The 25,170-nt window shown below is 36.7% G+C and overlaps 1 protein-coding gene across 1 annotated transcript; it reads left to right on the forward strand.

The window, feature by feature from the left end:
- The first annotated feature begins 624 nt into the window (after positions 1-624).
- Positions 625-22,367, forward strand: MYBL1 (MYB proto-oncogene like 1). Its single transcript, XM_062568199.1, has 16 exons — positions 625-740; positions 5,972-6,077; positions 6,212-6,283; positions 8,642-8,734; positions 9,719-9,939; positions 11,726-11,909; positions 12,137-12,211; positions 13,828-13,932; positions 14,442-14,675; positions 14,889-15,254; positions 15,744-15,886; positions 16,332-16,446; positions 18,087-18,203; positions 18,291-18,395; positions 20,510-20,689; positions 21,895-22,367. The coding sequence occupies exons 1-16, from the start codon at positions 721-723 to the stop codon at positions 22,021-22,023; spliced, it is 2,265 nt and encodes a 754-aa protein (XP_062424183.1). The 5' UTR covers positions 625-720; the 3' UTR covers positions 22,024-22,367.
- Positions 22,368-25,170: the final 2,803 nt, after the last annotated feature.

Genomic DNA, 25,170 nt, shown 5'->3' on the forward strand with positions numbered 1-25,170 from the left:
GAGCCGAGGCGCCGCCGCCGCCCTCCGCGGCGCCGCGCTGTCAACGGCGAGGACTCGCTCCCCCGTCGTGCCTCGCGCGCGCCGCGGGCGCTCCAGGCCGGCGCCGCCCCCGCCCGCGCCGGCGCGTGCGGCGGCGGCAGCCAATGGGGCGGCAGTCCGCCTGCGCAGATTCAAACGGTGGCTCTGGAAGGAGGCTGGGCGCGAGATTCGGCGGCACGAACGAAACCCGCCGCGAGCGCGGCGGAGGCGGCGCAGCCCGGACCGCGGGGCCCGCGGCGGCGGAGGGCCGGGGCGGGCCGGGGCGGCCAGCGCGCCGGGACGAGGCCGGGCGGGGAAGCGGCTCGGGGCGGGAGGGGGCCGCCGGAGCCCGCGGCGGCTCTGACAGGAGCGGGGAGGCGCAGCTGGGCGAGAGCGGGGCCCCTGCGCGTCCCGTCCTCGCGGGCCGGGGCCGGGCCGAGCCATGCCCCCCGCGCCGGGAGCGGGGCCGGGCCGGGGCTGAGGGCGGCCGCCAGCGGGCTCTGGATGCCGCGGAGCTGCGCGGGGAGGGGGGAGCCGTCGGGGGAGCCGCGCCCGCCTGAAGCCACCCTGAGCCGCCCGCCGCCCGCCGCCGCGCCACCCCTCCCGCCGCCCCGGAGCCAGCGGGGCGGCTGCGGGAGGAGGAGCCCGGGCGGGGGCTGCACGCTGCTGCCTTGGCGCCCCCCCCTATGGTGCGCCCCGAGGATGGCGAAGAGACCGCGCAGGTGAGTGGCTCCGCGAGCGCCGCGCCGGCCTCCAGGTGCTGCCCCCGCCGGGCCTCGCGGCCGCCCGTCCTCGGCTGCCGCCGCCGCCCCCTGCGGCGCAAACCTCCCCTCACGCCGGCCCGTGCGTGCTCTCGCCCGGCCGCCCTGTCGCGGCTTACCTAGGCAGCCCCCTCGCTCGTGTTCCCTGCGGTCGCTGTCAGCAGGGCTTTGCCTCCACAGTAACTTCTCCTGCCGCTTGTCTTCCCGCTGCCGGCGTAGTCTTTCTTGCTGTGCTATTTCTGAGCTGTTTTTGTGCAGCCCGGATGTCAGGCGGGAGGCTTGAAACCAGTGCTCAGGCCTGCTGTTTGTTCATGTATCTTAAACGTGCCTGTTTACTACCGTTTGGTGTTTTCCCTGACTGAGGGTGTCATAAGCTAGCCTGAAATCCTTCTAAGTGTGTTTCTTTGTGAAACTTCAACAGCAGCCCCAGATAGCACTTTTATTTCATTTATGTGAAAGCATGCACAACTTTAAGTGGGTCTTGGAGAGCTTTATTGCTATGGTTGTTTTTATCCTGAATAGAAAATGAGATTCTGAAAACTGATTTAAAGAAGTGTTTAAAAAAATTGCGACAGAGAAGGGAAAGGATGTTAAATGAGTAACAGTAATGTGGAAGTTATCTGTGGCCCTCAGGGTTTGCTGTGAACACATATGTCTTGTGGAATTGGGGATGGCTTTAAAGTTTCAGCCACAGAATCTACTAAACCTGCCTGCACTGTATCCCTTCTGAAGAGGAAGGAGTTTGTAAATTAACACTATTTTTCAGCAAAACTGCAAGTTAAACAAGAAAGCAATACTTCTGGGTTCTGATTGTGTAAGAAATAAGGAAAGGCTCAGTAAGAGGCTTTGCTTGTGAAGCTTAGCTGCTGGAGCTGTCTTAATTTACTTGTCTGCAAGACAACAGTGCATAGAGAGTTGCCTGTTGCTCTTAACTTGCATTCTGTAGCTTCAGAAATTCCATCTATGGTATTGCAACAAATAGTTCTCTCTTTGTAAAGCTTTAGCTTGTGTTATCTCGTATGGATATGAAGCGCTTCCATCTCATAATTGAAAACAAAACTGGTTGCAGATACAGAGGAACTTCTGGTTCAAGATCAATAACTTCAAACGAATATCATGTCAGTGTATGATGATGATGCTCCTCCAAACTAAATCATCATAGTTTAAGTTTACATCAAGATGCTTTCAGAATCGCTAATCTAGATGTAGTGTGAGGAGAAAATATAATTGTTTTGTTCCAAATGGTATTAAGTTTAATTTTGTTAAACTATGCTTGGTTTTCCTGTTTGGTTTTCCTGTTTGGAAGCTCATCTTTTTCTTTTAATGATTCCCAACTCAGAGTTGCAAAATAAAGGTAGAGAATCAGGGTAAGTTTTACTTAAACACTTCAAGAATTCTGTGCTAGCCATATGTGTGTATTTTTTTCCTAATGTTCAGAATTTCTTGTTTGATTAAATTAGATGTCCATGTTCCACTTTCATGCGATATTTTACTACAGTTTTGTAACTGAAAAAGGATTGTCAAAGGAACTAACATATTTGACAGTCTTTTCTTCCCCTGAAAGCAAAATCTGAAGCTAATAGTCACAGACCTTCGCATATGTTTTACTTATAACAAACTGGTGCCCAACTCTAAGCGAGACCAAGGAGTGAACAGTTCTTCGCGTGGAGTGGAGGTGCAAGGGGTGAGCTGGCCTTGCCCGGGGAGGTGGGTGCGGGGCCGGCGGGCGGCCGGGCGCGGAACGCGCCGCTCCCTGGAACGTGGGGTGAATCGGCCCCAACTGCCGCGGCCGGCCGGCTGGGCCAGCGCCGCCTCCGCATCCCCGTGCCCCGCATCCTTTCCTCTCTCCACTCTTTCAAAGCTGCTGCCGCTGTTGTTTTAGCTTCTAGCACAGTGTTACTAAAGACAGTCTTTCAAATATGAGCTGAGCATAAGACAATTCATTGCTGTCTTCCTAAATCAGAAGACAGCTTGAAATAAGAGATGTGAATTATTGCCCTCAACAGCAGTGATTCTGAAGCCAGAATTCTATGGGTTATAACCAAAATATTATTTTGATTTAATTATTTTAAGAGAGCTTAAACAACTTAGTACAACTTAGCTGTACTGCAAGCAATGCTCATACTGTTTTGATTTCCAAATGGTTGATTTTATTGCTGGAAAAAGTTGTAATGTACCTTTGTGGAGGTTGGTAAAGCACTGATCTTTGGCATGCTGAAAATGTGAGGTAATAAAAAAATATATTCAACTTCTTAATATTAAACACCTAAGCAATATTCTGACTATAAAACGATTAAAACTTTTTTACCTTGAATGAAACAGAAGAACAAATTCAAGTCAGTTTCTCATGGCAGGTCTAGGAATTTGGGGAAACAAGGGGGCTGTCAGACTGTAGGTTTGATCAGAGTTCAGTGCCTTAGATACAGTTCAAATGCATATACACTGTAATGTTAACTTGGAAAACCAACAGGATTAATCGTATTTTAAGTAGTTTGACCAAGAAACAGCAATATGTAAAGATGATGAGTTAGGAAGTGTTTCTGTATCAGCAAGCGGTTGAGTAGTAATTAAGGCAAGAATGAATTTAAAGTCTTGTCTTTTCATCTGCTTGCAAATCTACAGGTGATCTAAGCATAAGTGTTCCCCCCCTCTTTTTTTTTTTTTTTTTTATCTTGAGTTGTCACTTTCTTTTTTTTAAGTCTTGGTTATTTTAGCCAGTCTTGAATAAAACTTGATCTGTTTTGGAGGTGGTAGTCAAGTGAAAATTATAATATAGTGCCATTCATTTAATTTGGAACAGAATATATGCTGGAACAGCCTTTTACATTTATGTTATCTGATTCAAATGTTGTGGCACTTTTCCCACACCTTGTTCACGTAACTTCAGATCCAGTTTTTGATTTGGTTCATTATGTGGTTGAGTAAGGAGAACATGTTGACAAAGCTTAACCACAAGGCCAAATCTTAGTTATAAGTAAATCATATGGTTTATTTGGGATGGAATAGGATTATTAATCTAAGGCATGTGCCTGAACTTTGGCAAGACTGTGGAATATAGATGAAGAAAAGAAGGGAGAGGGAAAGAAAGGAAAACTTAAGATACCTGTGAGCCTAAATCCTATTTTATTAAGTCCTAAGCCACTTAATCCAAAACTCCTAAAATCATTGCTTTAAAATACCTTTGCAGCTTTTTCTCCTCCCCTCCCCCCTGCATTTCCAAAGTACTGGGAAGACCTTGGTGTTGACCTTTAGAAAACTTATTGTCTTGTATTTCACTGGCTCTTGAAAACTTTAATGTTTGTAGGTGCTTAAGTATTTTTATTGCATCTTAAAGTTAAGTAACGAAAATCCACATGAAAGATGTGTTGGATGCAAAAGTAATGTTAAGAATATTGGATCTGCAAGAGTTGGGCATGTCCTGTCTTTTGGTAATGCCTTCAAGTAAGTAGTGCTCTTTCTAAGTGACTGTACATTCATGTAGGCTGTGGAGAAAATGTTTTGTGTTAGCTGCACATCATGTGAAATAGCAAATATACAAATGTGTGATCAGTGTTATGTGGATAAATTACATGTCCTGGAAAAATTAATTTATTTTGTTTAGAAATTTGCCTTTGAATCAGTTTTTGTGACAGTGGCATTGGTTAACTTTTACTGTCAGGGGATTTATTTACCTTTGATTGGGGGGATGGAAAAAAAAGATAACTTTCAAAACTGAGAACTGAAATATGAATTGATGGTGTTAATATTATTCTTTATATTGATAACAAAGTGTGTGTATGTGGAAATTAAGATTACACTGTGAAACTCCTTTTAAAGTTGTTTATATGGATGTGAGTCCCTTCTATTTGTCTTTGCTATAACTAATACAGAGGACCTGCCCTTCCTGCTGTTAGGCCAGGATTTCCACATTTGTCTGTATTCATGTTGCCTAACATGAATCGTAGGGTAAATTTAAATAACGTTTCCATGAACCGTTTTCCTGTGCCACTTGTTTGTAAGGCTTGGTTTATCAAGGTTGTGAAGAGTGTGTTTCTCCGGTAGATGGAGTGTGATCTGCGTGGAGTTGCAGAGGTTACCTGATTTCTTATCCCTCTGCCTCTCAGGTTAGAGGGCCAGTGCTGATGCAGTCATTCTTTCTGGCTGGAGTATTTCTATCTTCAAAGTTGGAATTTGTATCTAGTTCCTGTAACTTTTTGAAGCAACACTTTTACTCAAGGGGAGAGCCTACTTAAAATCTCAGGTTGACACTAAGTTTTTTTGGCATTAATTTTCTTTTCTGTGGCTCACTACTCCTTGCTCCCCTCAAAATACAACCCCTCTCTCCCAAACAAGAAAACACTCCTGCTTTTCTGTCCGTTGGACTTAAGGAGTCCTCTGGCAGGGATATGTTTCACTTTATATCCTCTTTCCTATGCCATTAAGCATGAGTATTCCTCTGCAGCTCTTCTAGCTGGATTAGATTAGAGTAAGATTGGGTTCAACTGAGTTATGAAGTATTGATTGCTGTTGGCACTGGGTGTTAAACATCACCACAGATTTTAGATTTAACACTGTGACTTTTTTAAAGGCAGGAATTAGGGAACACTGATGGGTTAAAAACAGAATTCAGAAGGTGCTTTCTTTCTTTGTTAGGACCCAACATGATGGACTATGGTCTCTTCATATATTTCTTGAAGTTAAGGTTTAAAAGCAACAATGTTAACTGATTCTGAAGCATAATATTCCAGATGAAAACTGCATAAAGCAAGGTTTACAGTGTGTGCTGTATAAGTTATGGAGGTGGAATATGAATGTTTCTTTTAGACTAGAAAACCCCTTTATCTTATATGCTCTGTTGTCTAAAATAGAGATAGGATTCATAAATGTAGTACAAAAACATGAACTTAACAAGTAGCTTTTGCTTCAGATTTAAGTCTTGACTTAAAATGAATTGTCTGTCTGTATCTTGCATATGCATGATTTTGCAAATCAAACTAATTCTGTTTCTTTGAAATAGTCAATATTGACCACTTCTGGAGACAGATTTTTAAGTTCCTGCAAATTATGTATGTCATTTCAGAATAATGTATGCTGTTGGAGGAAAAAAAAATGTACATCATCAAATATCAGTAATTAGAAAGAAAAAGATAAGTTATTCAACGTTATTTTAAACCTTACTCCTATCTACTTCACACTTCTGCTCTTCTGTGTAGTGAGGAAGATGATGACGACCTTCAGTATGCAGATCATGACTATGAAGTACCACAGCAAAAAGGATTGAAGAAGATGTGTAACCGGGTGAAATGGACACGTGATGAGGTATTATTATTATTATTATTATTTGCTTTAGTTTCATTCCTATGTAATACTGGAAACACACTGAAGTGTGTTATTCTTCGGTGTTATATTGGGATAGCACATAATATATTTATTGGCTAAAATTGTCTTAACAGGATGAAAAGCTGAAGAAGCTGGTAGAGCAAAATGGTACAGATGATTGGGCTTTCATTGCTAGTCATCTACAAGTAAGTGTGAATCTTTTTTTTTCAATTAAGTTTCCTTTTGATGTTTATTTACTTTAGTTACATATCTAATTTGGAAATGAGATGATAGAGCAGTCAGAAACACGTACTAGACAATACTATTTCAAAGGGTGCTGATAACTTGGACTTGAAATCTAGCTCAGACCTTAAAAGGCTCTATCAGGTCAGACTGAGACTCAAAATGAATGATGGTCTGAAATGATCAAAAATAACTAATACTTTATATCCACTTTTTAAATTAATTCTGGAGTATATTACTGCTCTCAGTCAGTTCATCCTTTGTGGTGGCTAGATCTACAACTCAGAGTGAGATTACATCAGAAAATTGCTTGAAAAGTGCAGGATCAATTTTCTAAACACCTTAGGGAGAGTTTTTTGTGTGTTTTTTTGTTAGTTTCTAACAAATGTAGATTTTGCCACTCACTGATATCTTCAGTTACTAAGACTGGAACATTGTTGGGTTTCTTGAAAATGTACTGCTGTTACTTTTAAAATACTCCGTTCCATTCCATTGGTAAGTTTGAACCAAGAATTCCTTTACTCATTCCATCACTAAATGAATCCTCAGCTATGAACAATCATATGAACTAGGCTGGTAGAAAATATGTACAACTGGAATTAATGATGTTTCTTCTGACTAAATGCTACAAAATGCCTCCTATAAAAGCATAGTTAGACTCTAAAAAAGAATGAAATTATTACCTAAAAGTGGTGTATAATGTTTAAATGTTAGAACTCAGATTTAGAAACCTTTGTTCTTAAGATATTGAATGGAATGACACAGTTGCATAAAATACATGTGCAACTAGGTGAAATAGATTTGAATTCTAAAAGTTCAACGAATGCAACTTTTGTTCGTTCCAGTCATGTTTGTGCAATTATGTTGCTTCTGATTATTATTTTTTCCATGAGTAAGTAATAGATATTAAGGAATGAACTCAAGACTCCTAAATTTGAGTGCATAGGCAAATCACTGTTTTGTATATGTACATTAGCCCCTTCCAGACAGTAGAGTGAGCGAATGGCAGGAGAAGGGGAATTGCAAGCTTTTATATTAAGATACTTGTAAAAATAGTGCTTGGTGATACTGACCTACAGGTATAGTTATTAGTTGCATTTAACAAATCTAAACAGTAGAATTTCATAAAGTGCTGTAGCTGAAAACAAATATTTTTGGAGACGAATGGGGAAGGAAGCAGACATGCTGTGACAAAACAGGATGAAAAAAGTTGCCAGTCCCCTGAGCCACTGAACACAAGACAGGACGTTTTCCTTAATTTTGGCCTAAGATGCAATTTATCACTTAAATTTTTTTCTCAATGTTATTTTCTTGAAATTGAGGATAGAGTCAGTTTTAGCTTGTCATGTTTACTCATGGGAATCTTTTGCTTTTCTTAGTTTGGTTTCTATCTAGTTACAAAGGTGGAATTAATCAATGGAAGAAGTGGGAATGGCAACTAGGCTGCCAGGAGGGAGGTAAAAAAAAAACAAAAAACAAAAAACTATTATTCAGCTGTGCCTAGGTGAGGTTGAAAAAAGACTCCCCAGCTATCATGGGAAACATGCACGGAAGATCAGGTTGCCCTTTGCAAAATCAAATAAAGGTGGGTGTAGGTAGCACTTACCTTGTTACTGATACTCTTTTGCTAGGAGAATCAACTGTATTTTGAATATTAGCAAGTAAAGACATTCAGAAACTGACATCTTTTTAAAACTCCATCTTTCTGTTGGACTGGGCACAAATGAGCCTTTCCTCCATCCTACCCTGTAAAGTAAAGTTGGCCTAAAGGTGACTCAGAGAGGGAATGCAGGTTGTTTTCTTTTTCAATTTATCATAGCTAAGGCAGACTTGAAATGATCTTGCTTTATTCTATTGTTTATCTTTCTCTTTTCCTCCAAATATGTCATGATTTCAGAAATGCCTGGAAGGTAAATATTTCAGATCTTCAGTGAAATTGCAGAAAAGTGAAAATCAGAGAATGTTAAAGATCAGAGAAGTCGTGGGTGGGGTCAAAGAGTGTTTTGTTGGTGGTGTTGTCTTTTCCTTTCAAGAAGAATAAGGTCTAAATTTGATTCTCAGGAGCACTGAAGTAAATTAATTAGAACTTTTGGCAAGTTTTGGGGATGGGGGTTGCCTTTTTTTTAGGAAGGGAGAAGAATTTTTGTAGACATATGGAAGAAGAAATCATAAGGGAGAACGTGACCATCATGCTTTAAAAAAAAAAAAGGTCTAAATAAACCTTTTAATTTGAAATAAGCTAATAATCATTGCTAACTAATACTTAACTTTTTGTAACTAAGAGCTTAACAGGTCAACGTGGTCTTCTAAAACTATTTCAGAATCGTTCAGATTTTCAGTGCCAGCATCGATGGCAGAAGGTACTAAACCCTGAACTGATTAAAGGTCCCTGGACTAAAGAAGAAGATCAGAGGGTAATGAAAACTAATTGATACTATACTTTATTGTTGTTATTATTTTTAACTGCAGTATAAGTAACATCTGACTACTAAGAATGTGTAAAGATTTTTCTTGGTCTCATCCCCACACATTGTTTGACACATCTTTTGATGTGGATAATTACATTATGTTATACTGAGTTGAAATGCAGCTGTTCTTAAGTAGATGGAATGTCTGGTCTGCTCAAGTGTTTCATTTCCCTTTGCTCAGATTGCTAACTGAACTGCTGTAGCTCACAAAGTAGAGGATACTTCTTTCTGGCACTAAAGATCTAAGGTGTCATTTGCATGTTTTGTTCCTCAAAACCACCAGACTTAAAGGGTTTGGGAATGGGGGAGGGGGGGGGAAGAGAAATTTGTTCTCTACTGTTAAAATTCCTTTCATCCACTTTTCTTAATGCACACTGCATCTTTTTTCATGCAAAACCAGGATTGCATTTTAGGGAGATAGACATTCAGCTTTCAGATACAGTATTTCAAATAGACTGCTTGTTCCCATTGTTAAAACTAATTTAAGCCCTTTCAAACTAGTATTTGTAAACTTCTGAATATGATTTGCTTAATATGCTGTTTGATAACTCTTATCCGTCTTTTAAGAAAAAGATAAACATAAAAGCATGCATTACACTGAAAAAAAAAATCAAACCAGGCATCTTCACCAGCTTGCTTTTTGGTATTTCTCAGTGTCAAATTATGCAATGGATAATGGAGATCCTGAAGTCTGCAAAAATATATGTTTATCAGTACACACTAATTCCAGATTCACTAACTTCAGAGTATAATTTTTTTGGGTTTCTTGAAAAATAATTCTAAAAAATCCAAGTAACTGCCTGCCTCTATAGGACTAGTTCCTTGTCAAATTGACTGTTATAATCCTGTTCTAAAATGTGAGTTCGTCAGTGCCTTCAGTCTTTGGAAAAATTAGGTCTTAAAATTCTAACATGCCTTCATCTGTTTCAGGTTATTGAATTAGTTCAGAAGTATGGTCCAAAGCGCTGGTCTCTAATTGCAAAACACCTGAAAGGAAGAATAGGCAAGCAATGCAGAGAGAGATGGCATAATCATCTCAATCCTGAGGTAAAAAAATCTTCATGGACAGAAGAAGAGGACAGAATAATCTATGAAGCTCACAAGCGTTTGGGAAACCGATGGGCTGAAATTGCAAAACTTCTTCCTGGAAGGTGCTTTTTAATTTTAATTTTATTAAATATTGTAATATGGAAAGTAGGTATACAAGTCTTTCCAATATACTCTGTTAGTTAAAACACCTGTTGAAGCTTAGTCACTGTATCTAGCAAGATACTGAAACATCTGTCTTGGAAATCTTATGCATTTGCGTCTGTATTCTTAAATCTAGCACATAATCAACAAAAAACCTCAACACCCTGCAAATTCCTTCAAACGCTTAACTTGTAATTTGTCTGATTTCTAATAGCTATAAAAACTGTAGCAGGGCTGAGGAGAACAATATACTAACGGCAAGTAATAGTGGAATAATCTGTTTTACCATGTTATTACTGCTTATTAAAGTGCTTTCATTAATGTGTATTTGAGGTGACTTTATTTTAAAATCAGAAGTCTGGCGGTGAGGGTGTATGTGGACCACTTCATAAAACTGGATGTTTGAAAAGCAGACTATTAATCTTCAGAGCCTAGATTTGGGAGTCATGTATTGCAAAGCTAGTTGGTATATAATCTCTCTAGAGTTAAGAATAAACTATGTGTAATTGTTCTCCTTATGTTTGCTTTAAGAATGACTGCCAACTTATATGCTGTAGAAAATAAAATTTCAGTTTATAAAGATTTTAATGAAACTTTTAGCCTTATCGTGTTAATTGAAATTCAGTGTTAAGCTGATCCTCCTGAATTCTGTTTGTGTGTTCAAGAGGTGACTGTCTACCTCTGCCAAAGGGATGTCAGCCCTTGTTATGTAGGGAGAGTGAGCCCTTTGGGTTGCATGTTTAAAAACTTGACATTTTGGTTAAGTATTGAGTTCATGAATTGCAACAAATCCTTTGGAGGGATAGGAAGGGAATGGATTGTATCTGAATGAGAATGGACAAAGGCATTCCCAATTTATGAACTCAGTGAAAGTAAATCCAGGATGAGTCCTACCTAAAAATTGAATCCTTGATGGAGAGATTTGTAAAGAGTTTGACAATAGGGCAATGAAAAGGGAAAATACCTATTAGAGTTGAACTTAAGTTCAACTTAAAGCCATATACATATGGCTTTAAGCCATTCTTTATTTCTGCATACCTCTTTCTGACATTAGAAGTAATTTTCCTAGTATTTAGACTGTAGTAAATACCTTAATGTTTGTCCGATGTTAAAAGGGATTTCAGCATGTTTGTTGAACTGCAGGCCTTCTCTTTCCAAGGGAGTGGCAATCCATAAATAGGTACTGGTCTTTGCTATGTCTGCTTTCCCACTACAAGATCAGGGGCACCAGGAGATAGTGGGATGTTCCTCCACGAAGCTGCACATGCTACTTTGGGAGCTGGGAATGCAGGCTGTCATTTTAGAAGAGATGTTTTCCAGTGGCAAACATTAGCTGCATCACCCTTATTATGCTGAAAGACAGTAGGGTGAGTGCCTAAGCTTGATGTTCTCTTGCAAGTTTGTAACAGATTCTAAGAGGGTAAAATGATGTAGCAATAAAGAATATATGGCTGTTCTTGAAGTATCCAAGGAAAAAAGATTCTTGCCCATAATAGCAGCCAGAACCAAGGATTTCTCATTTACTTTTAAATTTCCCTCAGGCTTAAAAATCAAAGGAAAAGTTTTGAAAAACAGCAGCTTTCCAGTAATTCTGTCAAGAAACCACTGATAATGGAAACTTCAGTCAAAGCTGCTCAAGCTGTCTGGATTTGTGGTTTTGGATTAACCTAATGAACAAACTGTGTAAACTGTGTGTCATATATTAAGCTTTTGGAGGTATGAAAGCCATGTACACTTTCATTTTAGGACAGATAATTCCATTAAAAATCACTGGAACTCAACAATGCGAAGAAAGGTGGAACAGGAAGGATATCTACAAGATGGTATAAAATCTGAAAGAGCTAGTTCATCTAAACTTCAGCATAAACCTTGTGCAACTATGGAACATTTGCAAACTCAGAGTCAATTTTACATACCTGTTCAGACACATGTAAGTTCTAAATCCATGATAATTAGAATTTCCCAACTTTGAATGATTCATTGGGTTTGGAAATAGAAATGAACATGTAAAAATGTGATCTGCAAAGTATTTTCCTTTATAATGTGGTAACTTAAAATTTCTAAGTTGTAATAAATAAATATATAAAAGTACAATAATCTAGAGATGATTTTATAGACTTTTTCTTTAGAATATGTAAAATGATGTATGTCTCTTAGATTCCAGCATACCAATATGCCTCACCAGAAGGCAGCTGCATAGAACATGCTTCAGCTTCTGCCAATTTAATTCAGGTAAATTGTTGCTGGGTATTGTTTTTGACCAAAATATACTTTGTATTATGATGTATAATGAAAAATTTAAAAAGCTATCTCAAATTTTTATCAATCATTTAAACTTACCTAAGCATTCTTCTGTTTGTAAATAGCTTTTGCTACACAAATAGGAGTTCCAAGTAGGGAAAAAAGGAACTGTCTTCATAGATCTCAGTGCTGCAAGTAGATTTAAGTTCTACTTTTTTCATAAGAGAGCTTTATAAGATGACATGAATACGTGTAACAGTTCTGCTTCTTTCTGAAAAATACAGCTTAAAATACAGTCTACTGATTAAATTTTAAGTTAGAATTATGACTTGCTTGTATTACCAAGCTTCTGTGAGATTTAACAGCAAGATTTTATTTCCTTATATATGCAGTAAATACAACAAATAAATCCATCTGGAAGATTCAGTTTGAATAAGATATTGTGATTATTTACTTTTGTCTTCAGTATGTTTTATACTTTTTCTGATTGATAAGCCTCTGTCATTCACTTAAACCTGCTGTTTTGCAGCACTATAAATATGTAAGTATTGAGGAAAGCAAAAATAGCATTACTAGATATTATTTTTTTTTCTTTTGTTCTTGATACTGGCTCACTTGGAATGAGAATGTCTAAAACTCCAAATTTAGCAGACTGGAAAGAAATCTTGGTTTGTGATGTGACCTTCTGGAAGAATTGTGAATTTGAATTTAGTAAATTTGTTCTTTAGATACAGAGGAGATTTTTTTTTTTTTTTTTTTTTTTTTTTGGTTGAGCTAGATGTGTTAAAGGTATTCGCAGAAGTCTGTACCTTACCTTAAGTTTCACTGTGCAGTTCATCTTTGTTTCATGTACTGAGAAGAGTTCTCACTGGATTTTCACTTTCTCCTTCTCTCTACTGGGAAGAGAATTCGTTAAGCATACAAATCATATAAAAGCCTCATGTAGCTCTGACATTCTGGATTGCCCCTGAAAGGGAAATTTAAGATACTTTCTGCTTGTTGAAGTCCTCAAGTAGAAGGAGTTATAAGAGGGAGTATAACTAGTTTTGAAACTCATGGCATATGTCCTCCCTTTTCATCTTTTAACAATTTCTTTGGCCTATGTAGCAAAATGGGAAAGATACAAGGAGAGAAAAATGCTAGTTTCTTTTCCGATAGTGGTAAGATTGTTTGGGTGCTCTGTTAGCAAAGGTTTGTTTGAAACACTCTCTTGCACACTTGCTAAAGATAATCAAATTCAAAATTCTGGTGAATACATGGAGTGTGTGAAGAATTACCTGAGTGCTTGTACTGTTATGTCTATTAGAGCTGGAACTTAGTAATTTTCAGTTAGTCTGCTATAGTTAGTTTGCTATAGTGTACCGAACATTTGCAGGCCATACTGGAAACCTTTTAGAACAGTATAAGTATTGCTTTAAAATCAAATCAGTCTCTTATAAATTGCTGAAGTTGTTTTGTTTGCGAGTGATTACTGCATTGTATAATCTGATACAACTTGAACAGCTGGTCCCAGTATGTGTGAACTGTTATACCTGAACTATATTTTTAATATAAAACTTCTATTGTGTTGGGGAGGGAAATAATGATTTTTTTCTTAAATATTTCAGCAGTCATTTATTGATGATGACCCTGATAAAGAAAAGAAAATAAAGGAACTTGAATTGCTGCTTATGTCTGCAGAGAATGAAATCAGAAGAAAACGAGCATCATCTGTAAGAACTGTACACTTCTGTAAATATTTGAATTTGCTTTACTGAGATCAATCCTCAGCAGTTTAGTAATGGATGCATGGTTTTTGTATATTTTTATCTGACTCTCTGAAATTATCACACTTAGTATGGAAGTTGGGTTGTAAAACAAAGTCTATATATACATTTGAGGCAAAATATTTTTTAGTGTAATTCTCTAAATTCTGAAAACAGTAATGTGACTCATTATTGGTGATTCATCCCTAATTTAAGATCCAGAATTCTAATCATCTTCAAGAGGTAGCAAATCTTTGTCAATATCACACCTACTCTGTTTTGTAGACCAGTTACATTAATCATCTGATCAACAGAGAAAAGTGAAAAAGACATAGACTTGTGTTTGAAAATGCAAAAATTAGCAGTCATGTTTAGTCTTTCCACATACTTTTCCCACCCCTTCCCCATTCACATCACTGTCTATTTTTTTGATTTCTTAGCTGAATAAGGTTAACGTATTTTTCCATACTTTTTAGCAAGCTGGAAATCTGCCTAGTTGGTCTGGAAGTTTTGTCATGGAAGATGGTGTGTCTAATACCCTAAATAGCCTTGGGGACCAAACAAGCGAATTCTACAGCATGGATGAGACCCAGGGCGCATCTGTTCAGCAGAACTCGCCCACTAAGTATTTGGCTGTGGAAGCAAATGCGGTTTTATCATCTCTACAAAACATTCCAGAATTTGCAGAGACACTAGAACTTATTGAATCTGTAAGTCTGGGTATTTGTTCTTAAAAAAAAAAAAAAAAAAAAAAATTGATTCAATGTGTGTAAGGTATTTTTGAGTTACGTACTTGTAAAAGATACAAGAGGAATTAACTCAGTATATGGCTTCTGGAGGTAGACAGCTCTTAAATTGGCCTTGATGTTGTTTCACAATCTTGGATAACCCTGTTTGTGCTTGTTTTATATCTTACCTCGTAGGATCCTGTAGCTTGGAGTGATGTCACAAGTTTTGACCTTTCAGAAACTGTTGCATCTCCTGTAAAGCCACCTCCAGTAAAACTAATGCGAATTCAACACAATGAAGGGGCTACAGAGTGCCAGTTTAATGTTAGTGTTCTGCTTGATGGCAAGAAACCCAGTGGCATCAGTGAGGAAGAAGCAGTTTTTTCAGCAACCCCAAACCTAACCAAATTCAGCACTCCACCTACTATCCTTAGAAAGAGAAAGAGATTGCGTGTTGGGCAATCACCAGTTAATGAACTGAATGATGGCTTATGTAATGATGCCATCAATGTTGCACTAAAGCACACGCCAGTGAAAACACTACCATTTTCTCCATCACAAGTAAGTTTATTTTTAAATATTACTAAGTTAAAAGCATTGCAGTCGGTGGTTTGTAAATTACAAATGCTTTCTCCTGTGGTAATATGTTGTAGTCTAAACAAATATGTCCAAAAATCTTCTTAAAACATCTGTTTAAGGGTAGACGTATTAAAAAGAAATTCTTAAATAACATACTTCCTCTGTTTTGAAGATTGACTTTTGTAGTTGGGGGGGAGAGTCTTCTGTCTGAGCTCACACATTGTCATGGAGATATTGTTGATAGTTCTAATTTGTCCTTGCGCCTATGACCTAAGCAAATAGTAGGTATTTTAAAAAGCGTGATTTCATCAATATGCTCTAGGGCATTTACCAAGTTTAAGTTTAAAATAGGTATTTTGAGTTTGCCAGTAAAAAAACCTTCAAATAATTTGTCTTTTTTAAATTGTTCAGTACAACTGTAAAGTTTTGCCATTTGATTTAGCTTATTTTTTTTCCCTCTTTTGTCTTTAGTTTTTCAATACTTGCTCTGGAAATGAACAATTTAACCTTGAAAATCCTGCATTTACATCAACTCCAATCTGTGGGCAGAAGGTTCTAATTACAACTCCCCTACACAAGGAAATGACACCAAAAGATCAAAAGGAAAACGCAGGGTAGGATTATTACATTAAGGATCTGAAGGTGGTGTTCAAATAAACGCAAGGTTTTTCTGAACATTGTGGAATTAGTCTACTTTGTATGTATACTATGAATGAGTTCAAAAAACCCTGACATGTAAATACTTGTATGCAAACATAAATTGGCCTTCTCCTTTTGCTTTACAGGAATTGACTTGCATCAGTTAGTGTTTTTTTCTTTTCTTTCTTTCTTTCTTTCTTTCTTTTTTTTTTTTTTTTTTTTTTTTTAACAGGACAAAATGTAATTAAATTTATATATACCTGGGGCCAGTTTATGGTAATTTAATACTTCCTGATCTGTGGTGGTGATATCTTGTGTAGGTATTTAAAAATGTTTGACTAACTTAAATTCATTTTATTACTTCTCTAATGTATCAAAATATTAAAATGCTTATATAAATGTTTTTCTGTGCTTGAATAGTTTTAGAACTCCCACAATTAGAAGATCTCTGTTGGGTTCAACACCAAGGACGCCAACTCCTTTTAAAAATGCTCTGGCTGCTCAGGAAAAAAAGTACGGCCCCCTCAAACTAATGGTATGTAGTGATACAAGTTTATTTTCTTTTTGTTAAAGTAGTCTAAATGCACTCCTGTTTTTGAGATACAAGCCTAAGCATGATCTTAGAAAGCAATCTAATGTTTCAGTATCTTTCAGTATTATCCTAGAGATAGACAGTGGATAAATAATGTTTCAGGTCTCTTATACCGGATGGACTAGTATCCGTCAGTGTAGGATGGAAGCATTGCCTTTTTGGACAGTATTCAGTCCTTCTACTCGTTTGATCCATAGCTGTTTTCTAGAACTACTGACAAGGATAGACTTAACACATTGATTCTCTCTTTGTGAGGTGTTTTAAATAGGGGCAGTCTTGCTAACACTGTATCACCTAGTAGATGGTAACATCATTGTCTGAGAATTTTCTTTTAATACTTCGGTGTTCTGTTTTTCTTCTTTAATAGATTTTTTTTTTTTAAGTGAGAGAGTAAATGAGTGCAACTCCTCCACTGGTAAAAACAAGCTGGTGGAGATGAATGACTGACTTGGTTATTTTAAGCAGATTTCACACTTGTCTTATAAAACTTCATTATCTTTGAAACCTCTGGGCTGTTTAAGAGATGAGTTTTTGTTTTCTGGTTTTGGTGGTTCTACAGTGCTAGGAGTGAAACTAGATGTTTGCTACAGCAGGCTAGTATTCTGAGCAATTTTTTGATGGGAAGATTTTTAGAAGTGTTATCTTTCCTAGGGTTTTCTTCAGTAAAACTTAGATTTTTCTTGATCCTAAAAAATAAATAATATAGCAGTTCATGACTTGTTATGATTCTTATGGCTGTCACAGAAGACTTTTCTGGTTGTGTAATCACTTTTTTTGGAGTGTCAGATTTTTTGCTCCCTTAGCCTTGCTAAGGCATTTTAATGCATAATAACTTTTGGAATCCAGTAGACATGTGCCTTTCAAATTCTGAATAATTTCCAGCCAATATATATTGACTACTACATTTCTGCAAACACAGAAGGTAGCTCAGACTTTGCCACAGGGCTTGGCACCATCTGTGTTACCCTATAGATTCTCAGTCTCTCACTATGCAAATGGAGTGGTTTGACATTCCTGTTTCTGTCCACTATTAACCTCCTGTTCAAAATCAGATTTTGAGGGCTTAAGGGAATTCTTCTCCTGTTGGTACACAAAGGAGCCATCTGTATGGCTTATGTGAAATTCTGTACTGTACTTAGGACTATCAATGTCTTATTCAAAGACTTGTCTTGGAAGATTAATATATGTTCCATTTCCAAACGAATCATACTTTTATAGTAGAGTTTTTCTTATATTGCTGTATATAAAACATTTTTAATCCCTTTTGTCTATGGATTGCTATTGCTAATAAACACAAACAGGTAAGCAGTTTACATGTCTTCAATGCTACTTTGTTCTTATAAGGCAGTGTGTGCATGTATGTTTTAACTAAACATAATAAAAATAATGTGGGGTAATATGAATTATAAAATTGCATAGTCTTGAAGTGTTGATCTATAGTTATTAAATACAATAATTTAAATCCTTAATCTGTTGTTAGATTTTGCAAGATCTTTTGTCTGGCTTAGATCAGGTGAATGTAGAATATGATGAAAAGTAGTAACTAATAGACTACTTTTCTTCTCCAATTCTGATTAATTTAGTCACAACCACTTGCCTTCTTGGAGGAAGATATTAGGGAAGTTCTGAAAGAGGAAACTGGAACAGACATATTTTTCAAAGAGGAAGATGACTCTGCTTATAAAAGCTGCAAGCAAGAGGTAACATTACAATAATCCTTTCAGATAGGAAATAACTGCTTTTAAACAAAATTTTAAAAAACTTCTTCCATAAAACATTGATTGCAGCACAATTCTACTAAGAAAGTCAGAAAATCACTGGTCCTAGATCCATGGGAAAAAGAAGAGCTTGGTGCCCAAGTCTTCACTGAAGACAGTAGTTTGGATGTACAGGTGGGTATTAAACTACTGAATAACATCACTGGCAGCGACATTAATGTAGAATTTAATGTCTTTCACTGTATCAGCTAAAATAAAGATTTTGGATTGAGGCTAGATTTATAAATTTATAAAGTGAAAATCACCTTCCCTTTGAAATACTAGTTTGGATACTTAAGCAATACTTGAATATTGGGTTTCTATGCATGAGTGTTTCCTTTAGCCCCCTAGGGCAGAGAAGCAGGAAGTTTCAATGGGGAAAGTACTGTGGATGCCTGGCAGGTTTGCTGTTACAGTAGAGCTGTTTATCTTTGTTAACTCTACACTTAGCATATGTATCACATTGAAGTTCTTCATAATTCGCCAGGTAGGCAGTCTTGGCCTCTTGTTTTGCATCCTTAACAGTCTGGTAGGCATGTTCTGAGGATTCTTAATTACATATTCGGTGGCATGTTTTTCCTCTTACTACTCTACATATTAGAGGAATACTTTAAAAAATACTAAGCATGAAGAAAACTAGATTTTGTTCCTCTTCTTCCTAAAGGAATTTGAATACTTCTCTCTCAACAACCAGGGCATGAAGAGTTTGGAAGTGGGGCTTTTTTGTCCCTCGTTTCTTTAAAAAGTAGCTCAATATTTTCTAATTGGGTGATTGAATGAACAGATAAATCCCTATTCTTGTAGTTTGTGAGGAAAACTTTGATCTAATCTAATTCTTAAAATAATGGATGTAGCTGTCTAATTCTGAAAGCATAAATGTCTGTGAATCTTGATCAAATACAGAGTTCTGTTCAAGAGATAGATGCCAACGTCCCTGAAATGAAGATGTGTTTAAATCATAACCCTTCCTGACTATTGTTGCTAGCTTTCTAAATTCCTTTCTTAAATGCCTCATTAATGCCCCAGTAAACCTTGGGTGTTGGATGCTCTGCCATCTAGTGGAACTTCCTGGTTCCCTGTGAACATTTCCCTGGCTGCTTCTAAGTAGCATTGCTGAAACCATTCAAAATAAAAACAAAATGCCCAGTATTCTCTTAGTAATACTTTGATATGGCATGATATATTGTGTATCACTGATGTTCAGGTTATTTAGCTAAAAACAAGGGTAACTGAGGCTGTTGATTGTACTTTTACTCCATTTCAATGAGGGATTTTGAGATAATGGAAACATTTCCACTTGGAAAGAGGGAGATGGTGGCAGTACTGACTTAAAAATGAAAAATGTACTGATCCTTAAGGGAAAATTGCTAAATTGCTTGTGCATGGGAAGGTAGGTTAAGGAGTAAGGTCCCAGGTAGAATAAAGGTAGTTTAGACTATTTTAATGAGATATTTTGGTAAGCAAGCTAGACAAGTATACTTGCCAGTTGCTGTCATCTAACTTTGTTCCCTTAACTTGTCATGCACTTGCTTATGGGGGCAGGCTTAGCTCAGCTGGTTAGAGCGTGGTGCTGCTAATGCCAAGGTTGCGGGTTCAATCCTTGTACGGGCCATGCTGAGGGTCGGACTAGACGATCTCCAGAGGTCCCTTCCAACTTTGATTCTACGATTCTGCTTTGTTAAAATAAACCTGGACTGACTTCTTTCTTTCGCCCTCCTTTCACTTCCATAAAAATTACCAGCATGTTAAACTATTTTGTTAAGTGGTCAATTGTTAAGTGGTCAATTGAGTGATTATTTCAATTCTTAAAGCGGTTCTTCCTGCCAGTATTGATATGGTATTCATTTTTAAACTGTAGTCTCCTTGTCCTTTGTTATGCAAGGGTTGTACTAGAACTGAATTATAAGCAGTTTTTCTTAAAACTGTTCTGTATTTACTACTTCGCTTTATCGAGTCTTGTTTTAACAAAATATAGTCCACTGTATCATGTTTTTCTTTTGTATAAAACCAATCTACTCAATGCCCAAATCATGCTAGCAGCTAACAGTTTTATGTTGCTCAGTAATGACTAGTATAGCCTGGCCCAGTTTTATAAATAGTAGTTGTTTTTCCTCTCAAACTTATTCCTAAGAGTCTACCTGTTAAGTAGCTGCTTTGTTTTCATTTTGGCTTCTCTGATCAGAGCAGTTAAGGATTATTTCTATGAAATACTAATTATTATTCCTGTTTCCTACCTTCTTTGTCATTAGACAGAAAATGTATATACCACATCTTTATTAATGATACCATTGTTGGAAATACATGATAACAGATGTAACCTGACATCAGAAAAACAGGATATAAATTCAGCAAACAAAGCAAATGCAGTAATTAAGAAGAAATGGAATGCGTGTACTTCAAAAAATGTCAAAGTGGAGAAATCTCTTCAGGTCTGTATTCAAAATATTTTGTTAGTTACTTTTAGCAGGTTAACTTCTTTTTATCTCGTTCTGATGTCTAGAATTGTTCTGTTCAGGTATTTAGTTTGGATCACTGTTTCCAAGATTTTATTTTTTATTTTTTTTTAAGAAGTTGATCATTTTTCCATGAAATACTATTCCTGTTTAAGTTCTTTAAATACAGTTCTGATGTTTCACTTAGTGGCTTCTTATAAGATTTAAATACATCTATCTGACCCAGAATTATTCCCTCAAACTTGAAAGGGGAGCTTAGTCATACCGTACCAATATTCTTTGAAACATCTTTTTTTCCTCTGAGAAATCCTCCCTCAGTTTACTTGTTTCTCTAATCATGAATCCCTTCCATGAATCAAGTCCTATGAAATTATAGGGGAACTGAAATGGCTTATTTTCTGTGTGTCTATATGCGTAATTGGTTCTGTTGGATCAATTTCTAGCTCAGGTTGTAGGAGGGAGAAGAAACTTGCATTCTGCATGCTACAGTTTTCAACTGTCAAATCCAATTTGGAGATGCCATAAATCAGCTTGAGACTGAAAAATAATGTAAACATGCAGATTTGTCTTTTTTATGGTAGACGTAGGAGTAGCGGCTCGATTATTTTTTCATTCGTTATTTTTGGTCCTATTTCCTCTGCCACTTCTAAAATATCCCTAAAATACATTATTTTTCTCTTACAGCTGCCAATTCTTCTCAAAGTATTTTTTTTTTTTTTTTTTAAAAAAAACTCCCTCTTGTTTCAGCTGCCAAAATTATTTTCATTTTGGATATTTCACTTTAATGGATCATTTAACTTTAACATACTAAGTATTGACAACTGTCCAGAGACACCATGAAAATGATTTACTTCCTTCTTATGTATTAATTCTTGAACTATTCTCTTTTTAAGACACTTTCTTGTTTTATGTCTTAGAACTTAAAACATAACATGGATATTTGCTGGTGAGCTGGATTAAGGGGTGGGAGCTTTGTCATTGATTTTTAGGTATGCAGTATTGTAGAACAGGGTCCCTCTCAGTAAGAATACAGTACAGTATTACTAAAATTTCTCATTAATGAGAATTAATAATGAGAATTATTAAATAATTATAAATAATGAGAATTGCTTAATTTTGAGGAAGAAGTATTTTAGTTACTTAAAAGAAAAATCCCATTAACTGAATTTTATTTTATGCAGTCAAATTGTGAATGGGAAGCAGTTGTTTATGGAAAAACAGAAGACCAGCTTATCATGACTGAACAAGCAAGAAGATATCTGAGCACTTATACAGCTACCAACAGCACTTCAAGGGCTCTGATACTGTGACGATCACTGCAACTGACAACCATCTCTTTCCATTATAAATGACATCTCTTGAGAGAGTCTCCAGCAAAATACTTGTAAATTAAGTCTTTATTTTGAGACAGCCTTCTAAGGGAAACATTAAAGCTTCTTTTCTTTTTTGATAGACAAAGAGCAGATGTGAAGCTTTTGCCTTCTTTATGAAGGGACAGCACAAACAATTCTGCAATGAATTCCTTAAATTAAAAAAAAAACTACTAAAATAATATAAAAAGAATGGTAAAGAGTATTGCAGTACATGTCAACATACAGTTATTAGGTCTATTTTTCATATTTATTCTTTTGATTTGCATTGCTTTTTTCCCTGTTAGTGCAGTTTCAACATGGAGTAGACTTATAGATCCTTACTGTTATCTGAATGAGCAGCATACATGACTGTGCTTCTGCTTATGTAGCATTTTTCTAGTATGTAAAGAAACACAATGGAAAGGAGTATAAAGGAAGGATAGAAAGTTGCACTACTAATTTTTTTGGTATGCTGCAAAAAATGAAATTAACTACAGTGTTAAATATATTTATTTGGGAATGGTACTAGAAATAGCATAGGGGTGAATTAGGTTTTATTGTAAAGCATCAGTATTTTCTTCATAAATCTCAAAATGAGATGATTGAATGTATTGTACAGTTTGTAGGAGCAGGGAAAAATTTGTAAATTGGAAAGGAGTCTGTTTTTATAATTTATTTTCATTTTAAAGCTTAAATGTAGATATTTATGTGTATGCAGGTTGTCTAGAAGCCAACGTTGTTTCCTGTTATAACAGCTAAAGTGGAAAAAGGACAAGTTTAACTTTTACCTTGAAGTATGGAATAGCAGAAGAATTCCAGTTGTGAAGTGTACAAATCTATACTGTATGTTACATCTACATAAAGATTGCACTATAAACCCTTAAATCATGTTGGTCTATGAAATAGTTACAAGGTATACCTATATTATACAGTAACTGTTCCTGTAACTTGCTAAATATATTTAGAAAGCAAGCTTAGGGTCCTATATGTGACCTGGGAGTACTTTGTCCTACATAGGAACTAAAAATTAATGCATTTTATTTTAACTCCTTTTTTCTTTTTCTTTTCTTTTTTTAAAAAGGAACTTGGCACCTTGTTTCTCAAAACAATTGTATCTGCACTTAAGTTTGACCGTTATATATTTACTAAATGTTTGAAGAGCAAAGAGAACGTTCTTTTATTTATGAAAATCTTTTTGTCCTTATTTAAACATATACAGGTCACAACAGTTGCTTTAGTTGCCTATTTTAGGTATTTGCACTTATTTTGTTTTCTTTTTTGAAGGAATGTTTTGGTTTGCTTTTGTTGTAGAGATTTTTATGTAGTTAATTTCTAGCAAATTATAATGGTGTGCTATCAACAAATACTGACAGGTAAATAGAATTGTACACTGTAGTTTTAGCTATTTATAATTCAAACACTCTTCCTCTCCACTCCTGGGTGTGCTGCTATAGATAGTGGCAGAATCTGCTTGCTGCTATGAGAGATGGAAAGAGCGAGCATCATATGCACTGTATGTAAAACTACAAAAATGATGTCAGGTTCTCTAGTTAACTTTGAGATCAACCAGTACTATGCAGGGTGTGGAAAGTATTCCTATCACTTTGATATTAAAGATGGTAGTGATAGTTTTATGATGGAAAACTATAACATGATGGGTGGCACAAGGAAGGTAATTGGTTCTTAAACTTTTTTAAACATCTCAAAGCTTATACAATCCTTATTTTTAGGAGTTTTTTGATATTAAATCTTTGCCTAGCTATGGCAATAGTAGGCATAAAAACATTTTTAGCAATTTTTAATTCATCTGAAAATTTTCAAGGGGGGGGGAATCTAGTAAGCAGGGGGATCACAAAATACCCATTATGCCAGCATTATTCCCCACCTACAAATTTAGAGAGGTGGTGACTGGGATTCTTGGCAGTAGTAGGCTTAGGCGTGTTCAGTTTCAGAATGAATTTAACAACAAAAATGCTGTCTCTAGCACAAAATCAATTCATGAAGGACAAAACATATTGAGAGAGAGTAAGTATGTAGAATCTGGGTAATATTTCAGTAGAAGTGTCATCACCAAAACTGCCTATACCAAGTTTAAGTGTAGATTTATGGTAAGTAGTATTAATTTGTGTTAGTATTGGTTGGATCGTCTAGTTAACTCTACTTTGTTGCTTTAGGAAGAAGGTTTTAATCTTTGATATGTCAGGCATCTTTTATTACTTTTTGAATGTTGTGTGCATTTGTGTTTCTTTCAGTTTATAAGTAGATTGTACATGCAGCTGCCAAACTTGCATGAAAATTAAATACATATTATTCCATTTTTTTTGTTTTAAGGTTTGACATAATGTACAACAAATGCCTTGATTAATCTCAGTTTTTGTTGTACTACAAACTTTTATGTAAGAGAATCTCACGTACAATACAGACCATATTAATGTCAGAAATAAAGCTTCTGTGTACCAGGTTACTGGAAATGCCTCTTATTTGAGAACTTAAACACTCAGTGTGCTCCTGTAACTGTTTATTTCTATGTTTGAGTATAAGAATTATCTGAATGCTTTGCTAATTTCATACTAATTGGTGTCATAGGGGAAAATGTCTCCTTATGATCTGGTAACCAGCTTGTGTTGAAGTTGTGATTTTTTTTTTGTAGTGCATTTTTAGCTTGCCTTTTTGCTGCTTGTAGATATCCTCCTTAGTATTGAAGATCTTTTTAAAAAGATCCTGATCATGTGAAGCAGTGACACAAGACAGCTGATAGTCCTTGTAATCAAGAGCTGTGAGAATGAAATAACACACTTTTTCCAATACCACAGCACATTCCTTGGCAAAGGGGTATTACTAGCTCCTTGCATAACACAGTCTTCTCTCACCTTCAGTGAGAGCACTGCCCCTTTATGGACTTTATAAAACAATATTCCTTTGGCATACACTCTACATTAGCATCACACTTTTAGGCTTCCATTCTAACACATTAGCGCTTTAAAGTGAGTCAATTCGTTTTTCTTTTCCTTCAAAGAGTGCGCCATCCTTCAAATGAGGTAGAACTTGACCAATTTTCTTTTCCCACTTTTTAGATCTGAAGACACTCTGCATATTTGTGTATCT

The sequence above is a fragment of the Rhea pennata genome, chromosome 2, assembly GCF_028389875.1.
Source record: "Rhea pennata isolate bPtePen1 chromosome 2, bPtePen1.pri, whole genome shotgun sequence".
NCBI classification, from domain to species: Eukaryota; Metazoa; Chordata; class Aves; order Rheiformes; family Rheidae; genus Rhea; species Rhea pennata.

Excerpts from the sequence above, each read along its gene's own strand:
- MYBL1 (XM_062568199.1), top strand. The coding sequence starts at position 721 with ATGGCGAAGAGACCGCGCAG. Across the intron at positions 6,284-8,641 it reads TCATTGCTAGTCATCTACAA|AATCGTTCAGATTTTCAGTG; the intron begins GTAAGTGTGAAT and ends AAACTATTTCAG. Across the intron at positions 11,910-12,136 it reads ACATACCTGTTCAGACACAT|ATTCCAGCATACCAATATGC; the intron begins GTAAGTTCTAAA and ends TATGTCTCTTAG.